At 51.5% G+C, this 21,431-nt stretch overlaps 6 protein-coding genes across 6 annotated transcripts; all 6 read right to left on the bottom strand.

The window, feature by feature from the left end:
* Window positions 1-293: 293 nt before the first annotated feature.
* On the bottom strand, window positions 294-2,835 carry VTN77DRAFT_4452 (uncharacterized protein; the record flags this gene model as incomplete). Its single annotated transcript, XM_069420513.1, has 3 exons — window positions 294-2,511; window positions 2,567-2,621; window positions 2,679-2,835. 3 exons carry the CDS (start codon window positions 2,833-2,835, stop codon window positions 294-296), a joined length of 2,430 nt encoding a protein of 809 aa, XP_069277845.1.
* Window positions 2,836-3,680: 845 nt separating this feature from the next.
* On the bottom strand, window positions 3,681-4,130 carry VTN77DRAFT_4451 (uncharacterized protein; the record flags this gene model as incomplete). Its single annotated transcript, XM_069420512.1, has 1 exon — window positions 3,681-4,130. The coding sequence occupies one exon, from the start codon at window positions 4,128-4,130 to the stop codon at window positions 3,681-3,683; it is 450 nt and encodes a 149-aa protein (XP_069277844.1).
* A 773-nt stretch (window positions 4,131-4,903) lies between these two features.
* Window positions 4,904-5,927, bottom strand: VTN77DRAFT_4450 (uncharacterized protein; the record flags this gene model as incomplete). The annotated part of the gene is made up of 2 exons (XM_069420511.1): window positions 4,904-5,674; window positions 5,724-5,927. The coding sequence occupies 2 exons, from the start codon at window positions 5,925-5,927 to the stop codon at window positions 4,904-4,906; spliced, it is 975 nt and encodes a 324-aa protein (XP_069277843.1).
* A 1,530-nt stretch (window positions 5,928-7,457) lies between these two features.
* On the bottom strand, window positions 7,458-9,129 carry VTN77DRAFT_4449 (uncharacterized protein; the record flags this gene model as incomplete). Its single annotated transcript, XM_069420509.1, has 2 exons — window positions 7,458-8,843; window positions 8,893-9,129. 2 exons carry the CDS (start codon window positions 9,127-9,129, stop codon window positions 7,458-7,460), a joined length of 1,623 nt encoding a protein of 540 aa, XP_069277842.1.
* Window positions 9,130-12,286: 3,157 nt separating this feature from the next.
* On the bottom strand, window positions 12,287-14,122 carry VTN77DRAFT_4448 (uncharacterized protein; the record flags this gene model as incomplete). Its single annotated transcript, XM_069420508.1, has 2 exons — window positions 12,287-13,737; window positions 13,786-14,122. The coding sequence occupies 2 exons, from the start codon at window positions 14,120-14,122 to the stop codon at window positions 12,287-12,289; spliced, it is 1,788 nt and encodes a 595-aa protein (XP_069277841.1).
* A 2,077-nt stretch (window positions 14,123-16,199) lies between these two features.
* VTN77DRAFT_4447 (uncharacterized protein) lies at window positions 16,200-16,991 on the bottom strand (the record flags this gene model as incomplete). Its single annotated transcript, XM_069420507.1, has 1 exon — window positions 16,200-16,991. The coding sequence occupies one exon, from the start codon at window positions 16,989-16,991 to the stop codon at window positions 16,200-16,202; it is 792 nt and encodes a 263-aa protein (XP_069277840.1).
* Between the last annotated feature and the right edge of the window lie 4,440 nt (window positions 16,992-21,431).

The following is a 21,431-nucleotide window of genomic DNA, read 5'->3' as shown; positions in this document are numbered from 1 at the left end:
GGTAGATCGTGTTGTTGTACATGTGTGTTTGAATGGTGTATCGTTGTATATGCGTGTTTATGTTGGTGTATGTAGGTATGGACTTGAAGACAAGATGAAGAACAGGTTGAAGATTTGACCTGCCTATTGAACAGCGATTAGGGTTAATCGACAGCATATCTTATGGTCGATCGAACAGGATTAGGGTCATTCAATTAGGGTTGTTCCAACTAGGTCATTCCAATTAGGTCATATGGCATATAGGCGTATGGTGTATGGTGTATGGTAATTGTAGCAGGTATACTGATCCAGGTTCATCCACCCGAGCTACATAGCATATCAGCATAAATGTTCAACGCACTCCCAATAATATCGACAATGGCCCAGGTCTGCGCCCCCTTGAAGATCTGCGCCCACACACGCAGCACGCCCGCGCTCAGCTGCTTCAGCGTGCTGGGCGCCCGCAACGACCGGTCATCCTCGCACTTCACCCCATACTCCGTCTCGTCCAGCATCGTCTTCACCAACCAGCAGATCCGCCGCTCATCCTCCGACACCTCCGGCTGCGGGTCCGGCAGCGCCAGCGCCTCGAGCCACTTGCACAGCAGGAAGGCACACTCCAGCGAGCACAGCGAGTGCTGGATCGACCAGGTGAAGGTCTGCGTGCGCGCGACCAGCCGGATGCCGATTTTGACGGGGATGCTGAGGGCGTGGGCGGAATGCAGCACTGCCCGGACGAGCTTCCGCGTCCGTCGCAGGCCTGTCGCAGGGCTGTCGCGGAACGAGTGTGCGATCTGGATGGGATCGCGTGTAGCCAAGGCATGTCCCGGCCCGATGTCGATGTTGTTGAGCCGGATGTATGCCAGACGCAGCAGCGCTGTCGAGTTGAATGCTACCGGCCCGTTGGGATCCAGCGGGTCGAGGGACGACTCTGGGTTCTGCTTCCAGCCCAGTTGCCAGTTGCGCAGTGCCTGCTCCAGCGCTGTCATCTCATCTGGGTCATCTTGATGATTGTTACGACACCGTGCGATCTGCCGCACGAAGAAGATGTGCTGGATTAGCGCGTGGATCAGGACATAGTTCCCCAACGATGAATTACACGAGCTGCTACTGCTGCCGCCATCTTTCTTCGCGAACAGCCGGTGGAAGGCCGTTTGAAAGTCTGGCTCTGGCAGATGACTCCGTTTTCGCGCTTCCTTCCATCTCGCTGCAGTAGGCGCCTTGAATTCCGCCGCGCTGCAGGGCAAGGGCAGATGCACCTCTGAGCTCAAAATCAGCGACGGGATGTTGTACACAATGCAGTGCAGGTTGAAGAAACAAAACACAATAAATTTGGTCCGTTTGACCGTCTCGTGCCGGATCCAGTCCTCCCACGACACGTCCTCCCCCAGCGGCTCCATTTTCAGTCCGTCCTCACGCACCAGCGTGGCCAGGATGCTCTGAATCGCCAGCGCCTCTCGCAGGATCTCCTTGTGTTTTGCCCACGTGGCCATGGCCATCAGCAGGAACAGCGCCTGGGCTGTCTGCATGAGGTCTTCTGCCGGGCCGGCTTGCGGCAGACCCAGTGGGCCAGATATGGACGGAATTCGCTGGTTACCCTGCGGGGACTGATCCGAGTCCACAGAGCTCGACATCTGGGCAACTCGCGCGTCCCGGCGTCGGATCCGGCGCATGGCGATCTCCTGGCTGACGTGGAACAGCTCCACGCCCTTCTCGCCCTCGAAACAGTACTGCGCGCCGACGGCAGCCATCGCCAGCAGCAGCTCGATCGCGCAGGTCTGTACCGACATGGTCTGGATGTGCAGGCACGGCATGTGCTCGTGGAAGCCGTTGATATAGCCGGCCAGATACCGCGATAGCGCCAACCAGGACGGCAGCTGGAAGTCGGGCGGCACGACGCAGGCAAACTCATCTAGTTTGGCGGCCATTAGCTGGCGGTCTTCGACGGAGACGTCTGACAACGGCTTCCTCTGCTCGCGCTGGGAAGGGGACTCCTCCGGCTGGAGCGAGGGCAGGCGGGAGCCAAAGCGAGAGAAGGAGCTGGATTCTTCGAGCGAGACAGCCGTCTGCAGGTGATGCTCCTCTGACTCTGACTCCCGGACGATGGACTCGGGCGAGAAGAACGGTATGGGCTGCTCGGCGCTGATGAAGGAGGAGAAGTGATGCGACGCGAGGCCGTTGTCCAGGAAGGCCGCAAGACTGTCGAAGTCGCTGGACGGCAGGTCTCGATCGAGGCGGTCTGGTTCGGAAAATGGCAGCATATTGACATCGGTTGACACGTCGCGCGTGTCGCCGGGTTCGGACGTGATGCCTTGCAGGGCTGCATGCTCAGCGGCCAGGGACAGCGTTTCCAGAGGTAGTGAATGGCTGTCTGGCAGCGGCAGTGAATGGACTGGTTCGAAGCTGACAGGAGGAATAATGGAGTCTTGCTCGAGGCCGGCCGCCTGTGCGGTTCTCTTCCGTCTGCCTCGAGGATTGCTCTGTGGTCTGGTGTCTGTGTGCGACAGCCGCTGGTGGCGGATCAGCAGATCACTGCATCAGCATAGTCAGCATACACGTATTCATACGAGAGAATCGATATGGATACCTCCTCGTGAAGCGCTGCTGGCACTGGCGACAGCCAAATGGCTTCTCCTGCGTGTCTAGAAGTTGTCAGCCTGAATAGTCACTGTTGATTCTCAATTGGCAGTGACACTGACGGGTTCGCTCATGACGCTGCAGATGCTCCAGTCGAGCAAACAATCGCTGGCAGTGCTGGCACTGGAAGCGCTTCTGCGGGGCTGGTCGTGGGCCTGACCGTGGACCTGGCCGTAGATCTGGCCCTGGAGGGGGATGGTCGGAGGGGATGTCGAGCATGCTTAGCAGGCAAGATGAGCAGTCTGAATAGATGAAAGAAATGACACTGCTCGTGAATCGAGTTGCTAGAATCCGGGGTTCTTGGTGTGGAGAAGATCCGGGGAAGGAACCAGCGACCACGTGGGGTCAGTATCAGTCAGCAGAGAGTAAAAATTGCTATTGTAAGGCATCTTCGACGACTGATATGCTATATCTCTCTCTAATAATAGAAAATTAGTCAAAATGATTCTTCTGATATAGAAAATACCTTTATTTAAAGCCTATATCCTAACTGTTTTTTAAGTTGATCAAAAATTTCTCAAAATTTATATCTGAAAGTTCAACCCCTTGACATTAATTACTTTATGGGAGAATTATATATTACATTCCTTTTATATGTGAGAATATTTTTATTAAAAAGATTGATTAAGACTATAGTTTAATGATTTATAGAAATTTAGAGAAAATTTGCTCTAAGTGTGTATGGTCAAGAATCTCACAACTATAATAATTTAACTAGAAGATTTCATCTTACAAATTCAGTTTTATTAATTTCCTAACCAGAAATAGATTTTTCTAATACTATTACTATATTTAAAATATGCAGGTTTTGCAGGAAAATGGGCTCATGCCGGAAACTTTTGACAGAGTACTATATTTTAAAAGTCTGTCTATTCCAATGGATCTCCCTGCAGGCTGTTCCTGATATCATATAGATTACCGCTATATACCTAACAGAAATTCAACCAGCACGATGAGAATGCTTCCACTAGCAACATTCTATCCTCATACACCTATATATACATCCGACAAGTTAAGTGACTTTTTAACGACTCGACTCGACTCGCTTCGCTCGTCTAGTCTCGCTATAGCTCGACCTTCTTCCCCAACTGCCGCACATGCTCCCCCCTCTCCGCCATCTCATCCAGCACGCGCTCCGCCACCTTCATCGCCTCGACGCCCGCCGGCACACCCACATACGTCGTGGCATGCAGGATCGCCTCACGGATCTCGACCTCCGTCAGCCCATTACGGATCGCGCCGCGGATATGCACGCCCAACTCCGGCGACCGGTTCAGCGCCATCAGCATGCCGATGTTCATCAGGCTGCGCTGCTTCCGCTCCAGTCCGGGGCGCGTCCATGCGAAACCCCAGCAGAACTCGGTCACGAGCTCCTGGCCCGGTCGCGAGAATTCCGTCGAGCCGTTGGCCAGGGCGCGGTCGACGTAATCGTCGCCGACGACTTCGCGGCGGACTTTGAGGCCTTCTTCGAAGAGGGTTTTGTGGAGGTCCGGGTGGTTGGGGTTAGTGGACATGTTGGCTGCAGGTAGTCTAGCAGGCTGACTTGTAGTCTAGAGGGTTGGATGAGTTGAAGTTATGAATTGGATTGATTGATCGATTGATTCGACTGTGTGGTCTTGTTGTAGAGACAGTGTAGCGCAGTGGAATGGGGTAGGTAGGTAGGTCAATGGTACGGAACGATAGAAACAGTCTCTCTGGCACTGTCAACAAGAATTGATTAGAACTTGATTCTCAGAGTCTGTAGACACATACCTGTTAAGTAAGCGATTGATCAGCAGTCAGGTAGGTTATCGAGTAGGTAGTCAGCCAGCAGAGTCAGCAGTCAGTACAGAGTACGTAGATAGGTACTGCACTATGACTCCTGCTATGACAATAACAATGGCAGGCAATTACCCCTCCTCGGCTAACGGCAATTCAGCAGGGAATCCAGTTGGAGAAATCGAGAAGGTCAACAGAAAGAAAGTCGGGGAAAAAGCGGGGAATCGTTATCGGGAGTCAATTACCCCACATTCTGTCGATATACTCCGATAAGAATAGTATTGTTACAGCATTACGATGGAGGGAATCAGGGGGATAAAAGAAAATAAAGCAATCAAAAAAAAAATAGAGTGAATATTAGAACAATCCTCAGCTTGCGGAAATGGAAATATATGGCTAAATACGACAGATCTTGGCGTAAGAGATGAACAGTTAAAAATATGCTGATAGGAGCACTATTGGATCTGTAATCTTCTATGAACTCTACTTTAGAATAGAGAAACATCATGTCTATCTACAAGAATATCCACTATGTCCTTCTATCGGACTTGAACTTCTTCTCCCACTCCTCATCCCCTCCCAAATAGCGAAACACCACGCGCGAATCCAAATCGCGACAGCGCGGGTCATTGCTGGCCCCCTCGTACGTCGCCAGCCCGGCCTCTCCCAGGACGAGCCTCGCCTGCACTCTCTTCGCCATCTCGACCGCCAGCCCAAAGTCCTTCCGCATCAGCTGCACCTTGAACCCGTCGCGGTAGCCATGGCTACTCGGCGCCTCGGGCGCGACCCCAGGGACGGGATTGAATCGGTCGCAGATGGTGTTCTGCGCTGTTCCAGCCGCGAAGACTCTTGCCAGGACCCGCGGGTCCAGACCGGATCGCATGCCCATGTCCATCGCCTCGGAGCAGGCGATCGCAATGATCCCCGACAGGTAGTTGTTCGACAGCTTGGCAGCCAGGCCCAGCGAGGGCCCGCCGCATGGGATGATCTGCTGGCCCATCATGCGCAGCAGCGCCGTCACCCGGTCGAGATTGGGGTCGTCGTCAGCGCAGCCGAGGAAGAAGGCGATAGTTCCCTTCTTCGCTCCGATCACGCCGCCGCTGACGGGGGCGTCGTAGAACGATGCTGTCGGATAGGTCTTGGCGACGTGGTCTTTGACAAGCAGGCTGGTTGCCGTGTCGATGGTCGAGCAGTCGATTAGCAGTTTGTTGGTCAGATCGGTCGCGCAGATCCCGTTCTGCGGGTCGAGGTAGACGCTGCGGACGTGCGAGCCTTCAGGGACCATGGTGAAGACGATATCCTGGAAGCCAATTAGCCTGTATTATCCGGTAGATAGGATTGTGACTGACTGATTTCTCCGCGACGTCTCTGGCGCAGGACGCCGGGAGCAGCCTGCCCGGGTGCTGCGCGCAGAGGTCGTTGACCACGCGTTGCACCATGTCAAAGACATAGATAGCGACTCCTGTCGGCAGTTTGGCGGCGAGATGGCCCACCATAGGGGCGCCCATAGCCCCGAGGCCGATGAAGCCTACGGCGCGGTAGTCTTGTTGCATGTGGACGTACATACTATTTACCTGTGTAGTGTCGTGCTGGAGACAAAAAATAAATATGAAGATAAAAATGAAGATCTTAAACGACAAGGTAAATGAAGTCAAGTCAAGGCCGAGGTAATCTCCGTCATTCGTCGAGAAGAATACCTAAAAATTAGTACCTGCCTAGGTAGGTAATATTAGTTACCAGACGGGATACTACTGCGGTGCAGTTACAATACAGTACATACAGTATGTACATACATACACAGTTGGGGTAAATCGACGTACATGCAGCATCGGATAATAATCCTTCGACTGGGCCTATGAGATTGCACATAGCATAAAGTTTAAGATAGAAGTACGTTCTTCAAAAATTTATTATCAGTAGCATCCAATAAAAAAAGAAGAAAATAGAAACCGAAGAGAAATACAATTCAGCAACACTGGTGTCCAGTCCAGTTGTGCACCGTAGAAACGTGGGGTAGTTGTTTGTCTGTCCATACAGTACAGCACATTACATACAGTACATATATATAGTACAGAACACAACGTTCATGCATCCATGGATAGATAATCTATTATCCCTCCCTACCTAGATAGGTAGAATTCAAAAAAGAAAAGAAATGCAATGCAATGCAATGCAGTCAGTCCGTTGGCAGGGCATATGTCATATATGAAATCCTCCTCAATATCAGCACGAGCAGTAAACAGTAAGCAGTGAGTAGGCTTGGCTATAGTAACTATAGTCAATAGACAAAGGACACACACATCATTGTCAGGGGGAAAAAAAGCAAGTAAATAATATATGTCACCTGGAAAGCATGAAAAAAAGGAATCTATCGACTTCTCAGCTAGGTCAGCCCAGCTCGCGAGGCTCAATATCAAAACATCAAACATTCCCAAAAAAGGAAATGACAACAATGCGCTCGCCGTCTCCCCTCTCCCAACAAAAAAATTAAAAAAAAAATAAAAACAAAAAATAAAAAAATAAAAAGACAAAAGATGAAATAAAATAAAACAAAGCAAACCTCAGATAAGGGATGCCCTCCCTCCCAGAGCACCCCAGAATTTGTCGACAAGTTAGGATAAGAAAATGGGTTCCTCGAACCAGAGGGATTCGAACCCTGGGTCTGCATCCCATTTCGGGACTTGAGAGGTGCAGTCCTAACCACTGCACCGCTAGCCCCTGGTTCTGATAGGTAGGTAGTGGAGAATAATGGAGTTATATATGTCCTAGCATGAAGGGGGTTGGGGGGAGGGGGGGGAGGCTGGCATACCAACTCACAAGCTAGCTAGTTAATTCTTTAGTAACCCCTACTAGGTATGTATGTATGTATGTACTGTACTACCATGAAGGGCTACATTGGAGTTGAGATTGAAGGAAACTATTTTAGAGCCAGCCAACTAAGTCCATACCAAGTTCGCGTATTTATAGATTACATATACCTTCGGTCCGTCTTAGTCAATAAACAAGACTTCAGACTAGACAATAGTGACTGCAAACGTGTTCATAGTGTCGGGTTATTTACATATCTTCTGCGTGTCGACTCGTCACTGTTGATAGCAGTACTTTGCAAAACACGCCGTACAGTCCGACGGCAGCGTGGTTCCTGTCTTCGCCATAATCGCACATCCCAGACACGTCCCCCATCCTTCTTCTCCCCCCTGGTTGATCACCGCCACCCCATTCGCGATCATCGCCTCCGTCTCGCTGGTGGAGTACTGCAGCTGCAGCGTCGCCGTGTTGCTCGCGTACGTGAAGTTGAAGTTCGGGATGTACACGATCGTCAGCTTGTCTGTCTCGTTGCAGCCGAAGAACGTCGCGCGCTGGTTCAGGCCCTCTGACAGGAACGTCTCGACTGATGGGATGTACGGCATCCGCGTCAGGTTCTGGTTGAAGCTCTGCACGTATGTCGTCAGGATCTCCGACCCGTTGGGGAAGTTGTTCGTGTCTGCGCTGTTGTCGTTCACCAGCAACACGTCCACGCCGCGCGCCGGCTGCAGGAACGGCCAGATGGGGTTGTTCTGCAGCGCCTCGCCGCCGTCGACGAGCATCAGCTCTGTCTGCGCCCAGATCGGGTCCTCCGGGTTGGGGATGGCGGTGGACGAGTTGTAGTTATAGAACGGGTTCGGGTAGACGGCGTATTCGTCGCGAGTCGCGAGAGTGTGCGCCTGGAGGACGATCTCGGCCAGGTCCTCGGTGAGGTCGGTGGTGCTGTTGGAGGCTTGCGGCACCGAGAGGCAGGCTTCGTTGAAGAGGTTCGACGACGTGCCAAGGACGTATCCGAGATTGTCGTAGTTGACCACACACGAGCCTGTTGGCTGTCCATTTGACAGAGACGTGCCCAGGTATTGCGTCGGCGTAAAAGCGCTGACGTCGCTGTCCCAGGTGCCAAATTCATACGGTGTGAATTCGTAGATGGTCGCGTTGGGGCCGGGCAGACACTCTCCATCCCAGGTCTTCACACCCAGCGAGAGGATGATGGGGTACGGCACCGCATAGTTGGTGAAGTTAGAGAGGCTTGCAACAGACGACAGTGTCGTGCTGACGCCACCATCCGGGCCTTCCAACAGCTGATACGAGAGAAGACGGCCCCATGGGTCGGTCAGGGTTGGGGGAAATCCCGCCGCTTGCTTGGCCGTGATATCACTAACGATATCTCCGTAGGCTTCGAAAACCAGCAGGTTATCCGGGATGAGAAGGCTGTCTTCGAAGGCCTGCTCCCAGAGGTTTTCCTTGAGGGTTGTGATGGTCGGGTAATTGTTGCCGGCAAAGGACGACAGCAGCCAGGCACCGCCCGAGAGACCGGCCTGGTAGGTGAGGGCCTGGAACAGTCCGCTGGTGCTGATGTCGCTGTCCCGTTCGTCGAGGCCTTGGATCACCCCGGCGCCGACCAGCAGAGACCGGTAGCCTCCACCGCTGGTGGCCAATGCCAGCTAGAAGCAGTCAGCGAGATGATCTACAATAGATTGGAACTGAACTCACCGTCGGCAGGCTGATGCCATCGTACTGGAACCCGGCGTTCGTCTTGGCGAGCCATGTCTTCAACGCCTCATCGGCGATTTGTTTTCTTGCTTGGCGGTATGCAGCCTCCTCGTCACTCAACCCCGTGGCCGGTCTGACCAGGGCGGTTGTAGGACATGATGTCTGGACGGGCGCGTAGCCTGCGTCGACGGTCGAAAGCAGGAGTGCTGCAGCAAGCGAGAGACTGTGGGCACGCATGTTGACGACAAGGGACTTGGATTCTCATCCAGATGACCCCAGCAGAATTCCAGCTCGATATATATGCATTGTAGTGGTGGTCAACACCAAGCTTTTTGACGATACTACCTAGGAAACTTGACTAGCAGTCTCCACCTTGAAGAATTGAATCGGTGCCTGCTCATCCAGGCGATGTGCCGGGCCGACCCATTAGACGGCCGTTGAGCGCACCCACGTGGGTGGGTAAGCCGCGGCGCGATGATACCTCAGGATTTCCTGAATAGGCAGTCAACGGTCTGCAGAATGAAACATCGTCGGCGAGGGAGAAGTCGGCAGTTATTGAGAGACCTGATTGGCTGGGTGTGCCACGTGAGCTGCAGATAGAGAGAAAGCTCTCGCTCTAGACCATCTTTCTCATTATTTCGTTTGCAAGAGCTGCATGCGACAGACATGTGAAGCAGCAGGTCATCATCCACGTGCACGAACTGATGGATTGATTGATAGATTGATAGATTGACTATTTCAAGATCCACTCCGACGGTGCAGAATCAAAGATTGGAAAATCTTCCCTCGGCAGTGAAGCCACCTGCCTAATACGGATGGTGAACCACGACTCAGCTAAGCTTAATCGGGACATTGTTCGCGCTAGCCCCAATAGGGATTAGGCTCCGATTGCAGTTCCATCCACTGACGTCAGACCTCAACTTGCGTTTCACACTGTCACGTGGTTGTACAAACAAATTCATGGAATCTGCCCATCACCTATGTAAATTGGCAGATGGATTGCATGTAGTAAGAAATTATACTAATATTAGCAAGGGATGTGCTTCGCTGAGGGAGACAAGTATTACCAAGGGATTATATGGTGAGAATTGTGGCATGGTAAGGACTGACTCATCTTTCATCCATGCTTGCAGCATGCCAGATAGACAGGAAGAAAGAAGGCTGGACTGACTGGCTGATTGACTAGCTGCGACTTCTTCATTACCCAGTTAGCTTCGGTTTCATCTTGCAACAGAACAGGACAGGAAGGACAGCATGATGCTCCATCACCAGTAATTACAAATCCGAGCCCGTGAGAGCTTGCCCTCTTTGTAGTCTTCCTCCTATATTACAGAGAAATTGATATCAGAATCGAATCCTTGGCTCGGGATCTAGTAATGCGGAGGATACATACCAATGCCTTAGCAAACCAATCCATATACTCTTCCTCCTCATCTAGCAGCCGCTGCTGCTTTGGCGTCAGCGGCTTCTCTTCCGGGTATGTCTGAGCGTGATCGAAATCGATCCAGAGAACCCTGTCGGCACCGCCCTGCTCTGGGCTGCCTTCCTGTACCATCATATTCCTCGGATACACGTCGTCGTGCAGGACGCGGGGCACGGTGAATATTGCGGAGAATAGCGCCGAGTTTTGCCAATCGCAGCCGGGAGAAGGTGCACAGGTCGATCATCTGCAGATTCGGAATATACTCGATCAGGGTTGCACTTGGACGTAACTCGTGGTTGAGGAACATGTTTAGATGGGGCTGCCACTGCACGGGGTCCATCTGCTCGATGACCCCGTAGACATCAGTGATGACTTTCCGCTCGCATAACCCCTTCGCTTTGAGCCGTCGGTAGGCGGCACTCTCGCAGATGAACCCATCAATCTCCCGGTCCGGAGAGTCTGCGTGGCAACGCTGGATGCCACGATACTGGCATCTGTTGGTCAGACGATGCTGAGATATCGGTGTTCTTGGGATCTCCTCGCCACTTTCATGACGCACGTCAACCCTCGGACCGCTACTTTGTATACAATTGACGTGTCAGATCTCTTGAGCTGTTCGATGAGAGTCACGTCTGTAGGCGTGACATTGACAAGCCGATCGAACTTGACGTGGTGTTGGGACGCCATCTGAAGGAGAACAAGAAGAAGAAGAAGAAGCGAAATCCAGACAAACGTAAACCAATGACAAAAATGAGTGATTGGCGAAGTGGTGGGGATAATCTTCAATCGAGTTATCAAGAATGAAGGTGGTGGACTTGGAGAGACTACATCGTCCGTCCTGCATTATTCTTCACTCAGGTAGGCGCTGGGTGGGCCTAGGCAAGATACCTCAGTCGTACTATCCAGAGTCATATAGCGCCGTTTTGTTACGCGCCCACGGAAGCTGTTTCTCGACCAGTCATCACTCTAGGTCTGTACTCTTGGCCTTAGATTGCAACAGCCCATACCTTATCTTGGCATTTGCAAACAATTGTTACTAAGGACAAATAACAATCCATGCGTCTAGCCTGTATAAATATTCTTCAAGGTTCTACCAGTGGAGAGGAGCTACATCGATGGAGATATGTACTGTACATTTTTCACACCAGATTTATAAATGTCAGAAGATTCGGATCTTACTGATCAGCTTCGGGGATTGGAATTCAGTACTTGCCGGATTAGGAAGGTGGAATGTGGAGGTCGCGAGTACGGCTGACAATAAATAAACAGCACCTCGACTGTGAATACGATACGAAATGATACGATATGATAAATAGAACAGAACAGCCAAACAAACAAGATTCAGCTAGTATTGTTATGTAGATAGATAGATAACTGGGAGACAGGGAGGGAAGAACAAGTACATACAACAGGATTGGAGAAATTGCCAATGCAGAACCGAGAACAGAAATTCAGTTCATCATTCAAACACTAAACAGAACACAATACAATACAATGCAGGGAAATCCGTCAATTGACAAAATTCTGTTAAATAATCAAACTTGGCCGCAATGTCCATCATATCATATCATATCATATCCGTCATGTCGTGCCATTATCACATCATATCATCCAGGTCATACATATCTCATCTCGACTCATTAATAGGGGTCGAGTCATCACAAATAGGAGGGGTTCATCTCATCATGAAAATCATAGACAAGCAGACGAACGAAAAACCAAAAATAGGAGGAAAAAGGTGGGAAGGGAAAAGAAGGGGAAAGGGCAAGGGACATTTAAGGCAGGTTACATGGGAGAAAGGACAAGGTCAAAGTCAAGAAAGGAATATTAAAAATGAAACGCGCGGTCATAATCAAACAGTGAACTGAAATCAAACGGGGAAAAGAAAAAGAAAAAGGCAGGGTTGGACAAACATAACATGAAATACAATCAAAGAGAAAAAAAAATAGGAATCACGGGAAAAGGCACCGACTACTCCGCTGCATCGCCATTGTATCGGAGTCGAGATCCATACTCCTCCCACCCAGTTGTCTGCCGCGACAACGCCAACGCACTGTGGCTTCTTGCCCGCCGCAGCATCCGCTTCTCGTGGCGTTCGCGGCGATGCCGCGTGAACTCCTGGTGCTCGCGACGTTTCTCGTGCACCTCCTTCCACTCGCTGACGGCGCCCGCGATGCCCAGCGCGGCGAGTCCCACGCTCGCGGCATCCATGAGATCGGCCTTTGTCCGCAGCTTGCGAGCCTCCTCCGGCGTGATCTTGCCTTCCTTCAGCTGTTCTTGTCGCTTTTTCCGCCCTTCGATCCCCTTCCTCACCGTGTGTGCTGCGTGGATGGTGGCCACTGTCGCCAAGCCCGTGGTCAGCATCTTCTTTTTCAGCATCTTCTTGCGCTCGCGCTTTTCTTCGTCACTGGAACCCAGGTCAGAATCACTGTTGCTGCTGGAACTGTTGCCATTACCACTACCACCGCCATCACCACCACTTTCCCTCCTGGAAGACTTCACTTCCGCCGCCTCCACCATGGAATCATTGGCACTGCTGCCTTGGGAACCACGTACATCTCGAGAAGACCTCCGGCGACGCCGAGATGACCGGTACTTGTCGTCGTCAGATTCATCCGACTCGTCCGAGTAACGCGACGATCGCTCCCGACGGCCATCATCCGCCTTGTCCTCTAATCCCAGCGCCGCCAGTCCCTTGCTGATGTAGTCGGACACGCTGGAGCTACGTTTCCGGGAGCCATTGTGACGACTGTCGCTGTCGTCACTGGAACGAGAGCTCGATCGGTCTCGACCACGCGACTTGGAGCGCACCCGGTCGTAGATCTGCTTCCCCGCGGCGGCCAGTGCGCCGGTAGCAGCAAGGTCTTTCAGCGCACTACCGCTCTGAGATCGCCCGCGGGATGATCGGCGGGATCTTGACTTGGACCGCGAACCGTTGACGAGGTGGTTCGTGGCCAATCCGGCGAGTACCGACTCGACGACATGACGGCCTCCGTGCTTCTTCGGATCACGATCAATGAGCCCGTCAATGCCTCCAGCCGTGATCGCAGCCGTGAGCACCCGCTTCCCCTTCTCTCCAGTCCAGTCGCCGGGGTCTTTGCGAGCTCGGAACGCCTCTGCTGCGCCAGCCACCAGAGCGGCCTTGACAGCTTGCGCGATCTGTTGCTCACTTTTGCCATGACGACCACGACTGTGGCTGTGAGAGGCAGAATAGGAATAGGAGCGGTGGCGACGGGAGCTCTCTCGACCGCGAGAGCGGCCCCGGTGGTGGTCGCGGTCGCGATCATCGTGCTTGTCCGCGGTGGCTCCAAGAACTCCCCCTAGCGCACCCAGTGCCTGTTCACTCAGAGACTTACGGCGCCTGGGTCGGGGAGAGGGACTGCGCGAAGAGGAATAGGACGAGTGGCGGGAATGGCGGTCGCCTAGATGAATGTGAGTGCGGATATATGACTTAAGATCAGTCTACTTACGTCTGTCATAACGTCGTGATCTCCGATAATCATCACGCCGATAGTATTCCTCACCGTAGTAGGGATCCGCGCCATTCACGGAGCGTGCTCGACGAACACCCTCGCGAACGGTCGTCACCCGGCTCCGTTGGGGATAACCATAGTAGTCACCAGGCGGAAAGTCGCGCGTCACTTCTTCGACGACAGAGTCGTCGCTATCGTCGTGACGACGGACCAACTCCATGTGCCGGCCACCATAGCCGCTCCGGCTGTCGACATAGGTTTCCTCTACGTAGCTCGACGGGCGGGAATACTTGTCGCGTTTCGCGCGATAGCGACTATCGCTGTAGTACGACATCGAGTAGGCAGGTGTTAGAACAGATAAACAAAATCGCTCCTTCCAAGATGAAAATCAACAATTCTTGGAAGGTGTCGATGAGAGGGGGGAAGAGAGAGAAGAAAAGGACTCGAGGAGCGATCAGGTGACGTTGTACGAGGCTGGACTTGGCTGGGCAACCCGGGCGAGGCTGCGAATCGCCTCGGTAAATGAATTAGGACGATCCGATGACGTCGTGAGATCGGCAAGGCTGGTTTCGAGATTAGGCTTATTGGCGCCTAGGGCAGACAAGGCTGTTTCTCGACTGCGACGCAGTGAAGCTAGAAGACTAGACTAGATGGCCAGTCTCCACAAAGTGAGGCGTCGCGAATGTTCCGCAGACTAGGCAGGCGGAGCAGTGGTATGATCATCCGTAGATTGTCCGCAATAAACGACTTTTTTGATCACCTTCTGCCTTGTGGAGACGAGGAGAGCCTCTGAAACGGCGAATTTCGTAGATATAGTCGATCAACGAGCCACTTCGGGTGAACTGGTCCACTCTTCGAACGGCTAAGATGGAGATCGAGGTTGGGCTGCTGCGGGGTCCAGCTGACCTGAGGAGGGGCAATGTGGCTGAGCAGGATGACAGTTGGGTATCAAGGGAGGTTGAGAATGATGGTGGCAAGGCAAGACGAATTTGAGAAAGAAAAAGAAAGAAATTAAAAGCGCAGTTGTTCCCAAGATTAATAAAATAAATGATAAAAGGTGTGAGGCAGGGAAGAAGTGTCCATGTTATATAATGTCGGACTGGAGAGATGGATGGGGTGGGAGACGCGTCCCGGCATGCGAGTCAGACAGCCGTTGATAATAATATCAATCGGTCGCATGGAGACAGGAGAGACTTTTTGTGGCGTATTAATATATTATTAATTGCTGCAAAGAGATGAGGCAGCCAACTGTCCATTGTCCATCTGGCTGGCTGACTTTGTGCGACAGGACGAAGAAATGGCCCAAGGAACGGCCCAATTCCTCTTCCCTGTCGCAGAGGGAATTCTGAATGCCACACAAGCCTCGAGCAGGCCATCTGGTTTGATGACCGTACTCGAACCGGGGTCAGGGCCATGGCGACTGGCAGGTCTGGATGTGTCAGCCTGCAGACGTCACGTCATCCTGACGCGGAATCAGCCACACCAGCCACATTCTGCATGTGATTGCACAGATGGATTGAATGAACCATTTGCGATGAGATCGTAATGGTAGAGAGAAACATTGAAATATTAACTGAACTGAACTGAACAAGAGTAGACGTCCAGACTAGCTTGCTTGCGTTTCCGGACCGCACATGGCTTTCGGAACCAGATTCGGGTGTTCCATGGATCGAAATCATCCACGTTTACCTAGGTACAGCACAATAAAATATGGACAGCAAATGGCGAGAACTCTGCGTGAAACTGCTAGATGAATGTACAGTAGATGATGACAGGAAGAATGCTCCGGTAAACGCAGAAGATCTTGTGACTTCTGTACAGGATAAATCATAACGTGGAGACCAATGCTGTATGCAAGTCGAAGTAAATGATGGTAATGATGATGATGATGATGATGATGATGATGATGATGATGATGATAATGATGATGATACAGGCCAATTAAGGCCAGACCAGCTTCAACAAACGCTAGTTCAACGTCATCTCTTTATGTACGTATATATACAGAAAACCGACCCTCCCTAACCAATGCAAAACGCTAATAACCACAGTGCCACGCTAACATCGAATCATGCAAGAATAAAGAACGCCTCAGTTATCCAATCTCAAGTCTACCCGGTTCGTTTCGGACCTCTTGTTAAGTAGTGGTATCTCCGTCACTTCTTCAAGAGACGAGGAAGGAAATCAGATGCAAATAATACGAAGGATGAGAAGTGTATCATAGAGCGGTCAGCTTTGGTGATTATTCCACTCGACACTCCGTCTAATCCAACATGTCCGTCCAGAACCCGCTGTCGGAATTGCTGGATTTTTTTTTTGTCGAGCAGCCACCTGTCAAGTTCAACTCTCTAGAACAAGACTCTCGAATTTTCTGCCAGGTCAACCGTCTAAAGAGCGGATCTGACACGCTGCTACCGCTTCCCCTCGACAGGAATGGCGCCGTAATAGTCATCTGTGTCGGATTGAGATTGAGAACTGGCACGGTGATGTGCGGTGTCAGCGCCGGCCTGCCATCCTTTTCGATCGCTGTCCCGCGGAGAGCTGGGGTCATCTGGATGACTCCGATGGGTCCGGCGGTGCTGCTTCATGTTGTCCTTGCGGGTAAACGCTTTGTTGCAGATCGGACAGTGGACGCTCTTCTCCCCCGTGTGCTTCTTGCCGTGGCGGGCCGCATGGCCGGAAGTCGTAAAGGTGGCCGTGCACGCATGAGTCACGGCGTAGGGGCAGGGGTATTTGTTCTTGGTCACTCGAGGAGGCGTCGCCTCTGCTGAACTGCCATACAATGTTCTTGATGAAGAAGGCTCGATCGGAGAGGCCAGTTCTCGGCTATTCCGAATCGAGGACCTGCGTGCAGGGCGATGCGGGCTCAGACCGCCAGGAGGATAAGAGGAGGATGAGGAGGAGGAAGGAGGAGGTGTCCTCGTGGTCTCTGAATGGTGACGTGCATGTGCTGTCGACTGAGATGGAGCGGGTTGACCCACTGCGATGGACCAAAATGGGTGGACAGACCGCTGTGAGGGCCCGAATGATGGCAAGAAAGAAGAGCTGAGATCATATCGGTATTCGTAAGGCGCAGACTGCTGGGAAGGATGTCTGTATGTGCTTGCTGAGGTTGTAGACGGAGAAGTGAAAGGCCTTCGCACAGCAAAGGCCGGGTTGTCGTCGTTGTTCAAGATGGACAGCATGGTCGTTGGACCGCTCATATCCTTCTTGAATGCTGGTAGCAAGAGTCTGAGATGGGCACGGTCAGTTTCCAGTCTTCTAGACAGCAAAAGCAAGAAAAGAAAAAGAGAGAGAATATCCTGACATACAAGGTAGTTGAGGACGTGTCCTGTCAGGTGACACAACCCCTGTCTGAGACTTTCCAGGATGGATCTGATGATACTGCTAATCCAGACGAAGGCCAGTATTGCAATATTGCGAGAGTTAGCTGCAGTCGCCTGGCGATATCGACGAGTTGATTTCCTCTGGTCGAGAGTCAGGCGTGTTGGACGGTTTCTGCCCGCCTTGGTACAGCACAAGACACCTCTGTGCGGGCAGAAGGAGAATTTAGACGGAAGGAACGAGAGAAAGGGATGATTATCGGGGCGATACGGAGTACGACTGGAGAAGAATAATGAAGATCTCTCAACAACGTATCCAAGCCCTTTTCAATTGTTATTATTAGTGGTCAGGAGAATACGGAGTAAATGGAAGGAGAAGGCCCCCGGGGTTGGCCTGCTTAAAAACGTGGGGAGAATATTATCAAAACCAATCAATCAACCGTCCCAGCGCTGATAATCTCCCATCGGGGACAAACAATTGGGCAGGGAGATGGCCAATACGAGCAGAGCTTGAAAGGAATAAATGAGAGGCGTCTTGGCTTGTCTTTTTGACTTTTCGCCATGATGCATCATCCAGCAGGATTAATTGTATCGATACCCGCCCGCATCGGAGAGTGTGACATGACAAGACATGACGTGACGGGACAGAAGACACAAGCGCATCTGGGGACGATCCTGAATTCCTGATAGGCAAGGCAGCAGAAAATCGCCTCGAGAAGTGGAGACAGGGGTCGCATTAGATAGCCGTTGGGCTGCAGGCTGGCCGCTGTCGTAACGAGGAGGCGCCCCGTCGTGGCGACGAGTTAGGTAAATGATCGAGGCTGAGAGGAGGATGAGCACAACAAGATCGGCAAGAATCCTGTACAGCTAGCTAGCAACAGACCAGTCTGGCTGAACTCCCGCGCAAACTTTCTTCTGAAGTCAGTTACGGATACAGCCTCGTCAAGGCAGGACAATCTCCGGCAATTCAGACATCGGACTGACTACGGAGTAATCACGGGAAATGGTAGTCCGTAAACGCCAAACTCAAAACGACTCATGGGCAACTCCCGCGGGGCTCATCCTGTCCATCCTGGCATCCTCTTGACCGCGAGACTAACGGGGATCGCCCACGTTGGGAGTCCCAGCGGTCCAGGGTCCAGAGTCGAACCTTGTGAGGACCCTAGCGTCGCAGGGTTCAGAATAACGGTCCGCGATGGGGCGATCAGGCTGGAGGAAGTCCCTCCAAGGTTGCCATTTTTGTAAAACATGGGTTAGTTCGCTTGCTGCGTTAGTGGTGGCCCACTATGCCCGTTAGTTGTGTGAGAATTAAATGGCTATTCAGGTTTATGAAGTACGCCAGTCAAATAGATTCAACCCAACAGGTTAAAGTTTGTAGGGTGAAAAATGGCAAGAGAATTCGGGGAATCCAGACAATACGCACAGTGGATCCGGTTCTCCTCCGTGCGAGGACAAATAGAAGCTAATCTTCATACACAACGTCGACAAACTGGGTATGAGATCATAGCGATCAACCGAATTTCGTCCGTTGAACGTTGATTGTGGTGATTTCCTCAGATGCCTGCTCTGAACAGTGAGGTCGAGTACGTGCTCCCGAGAATACTCCGTCCGCAAAATGGGTCTTTTAGCCGAGATCATCGAGTTCGGTCCGATGGAAGAAAGTCCTATTCTTGGGTCTTTCTGATACGCTTTCACCCCTATAATACGCTATAATACTCCGGAGGTGTCAATAACCGAGACCCACGGAGAAGCTTTGACAGTAATATGGGTACTCAGTACATACTCTATACGGAAGAGTACTTGCAAGTCTATTTGGATTTTCTTCTTCTGCAACATCACGAGCTAGTGATTGACAGCAGTGCAGAAGATACGTAGTAATTCCTTCTATTACTGTACTATCGTTATTTGAAAGCAGGAATGCCTTTCAGATTGGTGTAGTCAGGCTTTGCCACAGCAGTTGAAATCTAACAATAAGCTCCAGACTACCGCCATGGACCAGACAGACAGAAAAAAAACAGGGTCCTCGGACTGCAACAAGATTTATAATAGTCAACTGGTCAGGTTCTCCACTCCATCAGATGAGTCCATTTATATCCGTTCTCCACTGTTAACTCCCCGGCGTAAATATGCTTTCGCCTGCAAAGTCAAAACACGGCATGCTAAAGGAGTCAATCCTGCAGGGATGATTCCCGCCTTACCCAAACGGGTATGCAGCTGGACGGACGCTGATTGGTCGATGGCGCATGACGTCGCCGGAAACGTGACTAGGCCATCCCGGCAGGCAGGAAGGTCCGCTGACTAGGAGAGTTACAGGACTGCACCAGGTAGAGGTATACCTACAGCAATAGATATAGATGTGAATTAAAAGGAAAAAAAAAAGAGAGCGAAATAATGAGACGAGAAAACATGGTGCGTCAGAGAAAGTAAAGAAAACGTAACCATCGGCATATTCATACTATTTCCCGGCAAAAGCTCTTACTGGGCCCATGCGCCGTGCACATTGACTTCTGACGGGGCTGTCATGTCAGACCACATCTTGGACCCTGAGTCTGGATGGAGCGGACTCGACGGAGTACAGCGGAGTACGGAGTAGTAAGTTACACAGACTGGACGAATGCTGGGGAAGCGCAGTTACCCGGCATCGGGATTTGAGGTGAGGCTGATTACGTAGGCGGGAAGTATACATCCGGAGTTTAACGCAGGAACTCCAATTCCTGAAGATTCTATACGGAGTAATAATAGTCGAATACGGAGACAGATGCCAATAAAAATAAAAATACTGCATGGAGTACGGAGTACTCCGTAATTTAGTCCGTACATAGAATGAAAAGCAGGTCTCACGTCCAGACGAAAAACTATGGTCTGATAACGGCACTACTGCCATTGACCCGGAGAAGTCCCCATCCTCCGAGCGGCATGTTTACCTAAGTACAGAGTATACAGTAGTCCGTACTAAGCCTCAACAGACCAGTCAGCACCAGCCAGCCGAATGACAAATTCTATAGTCTACATACAACAGGTGCACTGCAATGCCATGCCATGCCATGCCATGCGACGCAGGCTCGCTCAAATCAGCCGGAAAACACCTTCCCGAGTATGCAAGTCCAACGTTCCTGCCATCTAATCACGTTTCGAGCTCCACCGGGGCACGCTTTGGAACTTGTCTCACACCTTGCCCGATTGGGCAATTACGCTGCTTAAGGTTTTCGGGGCGGGGCACCTGCCAGCCCTAACTCGAGGACTATTAAACGAAAAAGACCTGAGTCCCTGCCCTGCCTGAAAGGGGAAAAACATACTCTGTACTCCGATGGGTCTCCCTCAATGCGGCCTCAACGAGGGCTTCGGGACGGCTCCCGAGTTACGCTCACGGCGCACGCAGTGCGGAGATGGCAGATCCGATAGGCAGGCAGGACAGCGATCATCAGTTGGTGCCAACTTGGTGCACTAGCGATACGACTGGGATGAGTCATGACCGAGACGTCTCCATCATCCTCATTATTGAGTGATAGATTCGTTATTATTGTTATTATTATATACATTCTAGATTCGACGATTTGTTATGATCGCCACTGCCGTGGACGGAAATATCAATACTCCGTACGTCCGTGTTACGGCTGGCTGTCATTCCCGTGTGGATGCGTGGCAATGATTCGCTCGATTAACCGAGCTGGAGTACGGCGTATTTACAGTAATGTACAGTAACTCTGTCCTAGCGATTATCAAACAAAGATCCTGCAGGGTCCAAGACCAGGATCAGCAACCCCAGGGTCCTCTTCTAGAAAAGAGGGCCCTACCAAGTGAAGTGGGCTTACTCCGGAAGTACTCCGTACTACGGAGTACATACAGTATTGTACGGAGTACTTCTAGTGAGAACCAACCTCTTGCAGCTTGCAGCTTGCAGCTCGCTGACTTGTTGCCCCGGCTAGCGATTGCTGCTGCTGGCTGCGCCGTAGGACCTACTCCGTATTTCATACCTTAAGTATTTATTTACCTTGCTGACCTTCCTAATGTAGGTCTCCAATTCCGATAATCAATCATTATTGATTATTTTGTTTGTTCCAGACTATGGAGATACCTGTTGGAGGACCTAGCAGTAGACCCCGTACGGAGTACCTGTACCTACTCTGTACGGAGTGCAGTACAACAAAGCTGTTCATTCAGATTTAGAATGTCCTCACACTGTATGCAGACCTGTCTGTCTGTCTGTCTACTTTCGTCAGTCCATGACTTTCCATCCATCCTCCCTCGATCATCCTCAATTCGATAATGTCTACCTACCTACCTACCCAAAATTGCTTGATGCCCCCTCTCGGGAGCCAC

Source organism: Rasamsonia byssochlamydoides (assembly GCF_041956645.1).
Source record: "Rasamsonia byssochlamydoides strain NRRL 3658 unplaced genomic scaffold VTN77scaffold_30, whole genome shotgun sequence".
Classification (NCBI taxonomy): domain Eukaryota; kingdom Fungi; phylum Ascomycota; class Eurotiomycetes; order Eurotiales; family Trichocomaceae; genus Rasamsonia; species Rasamsonia byssochlamydoides.
This window is presented reverse-complemented; position numbering and strand designations above follow the sequence as displayed.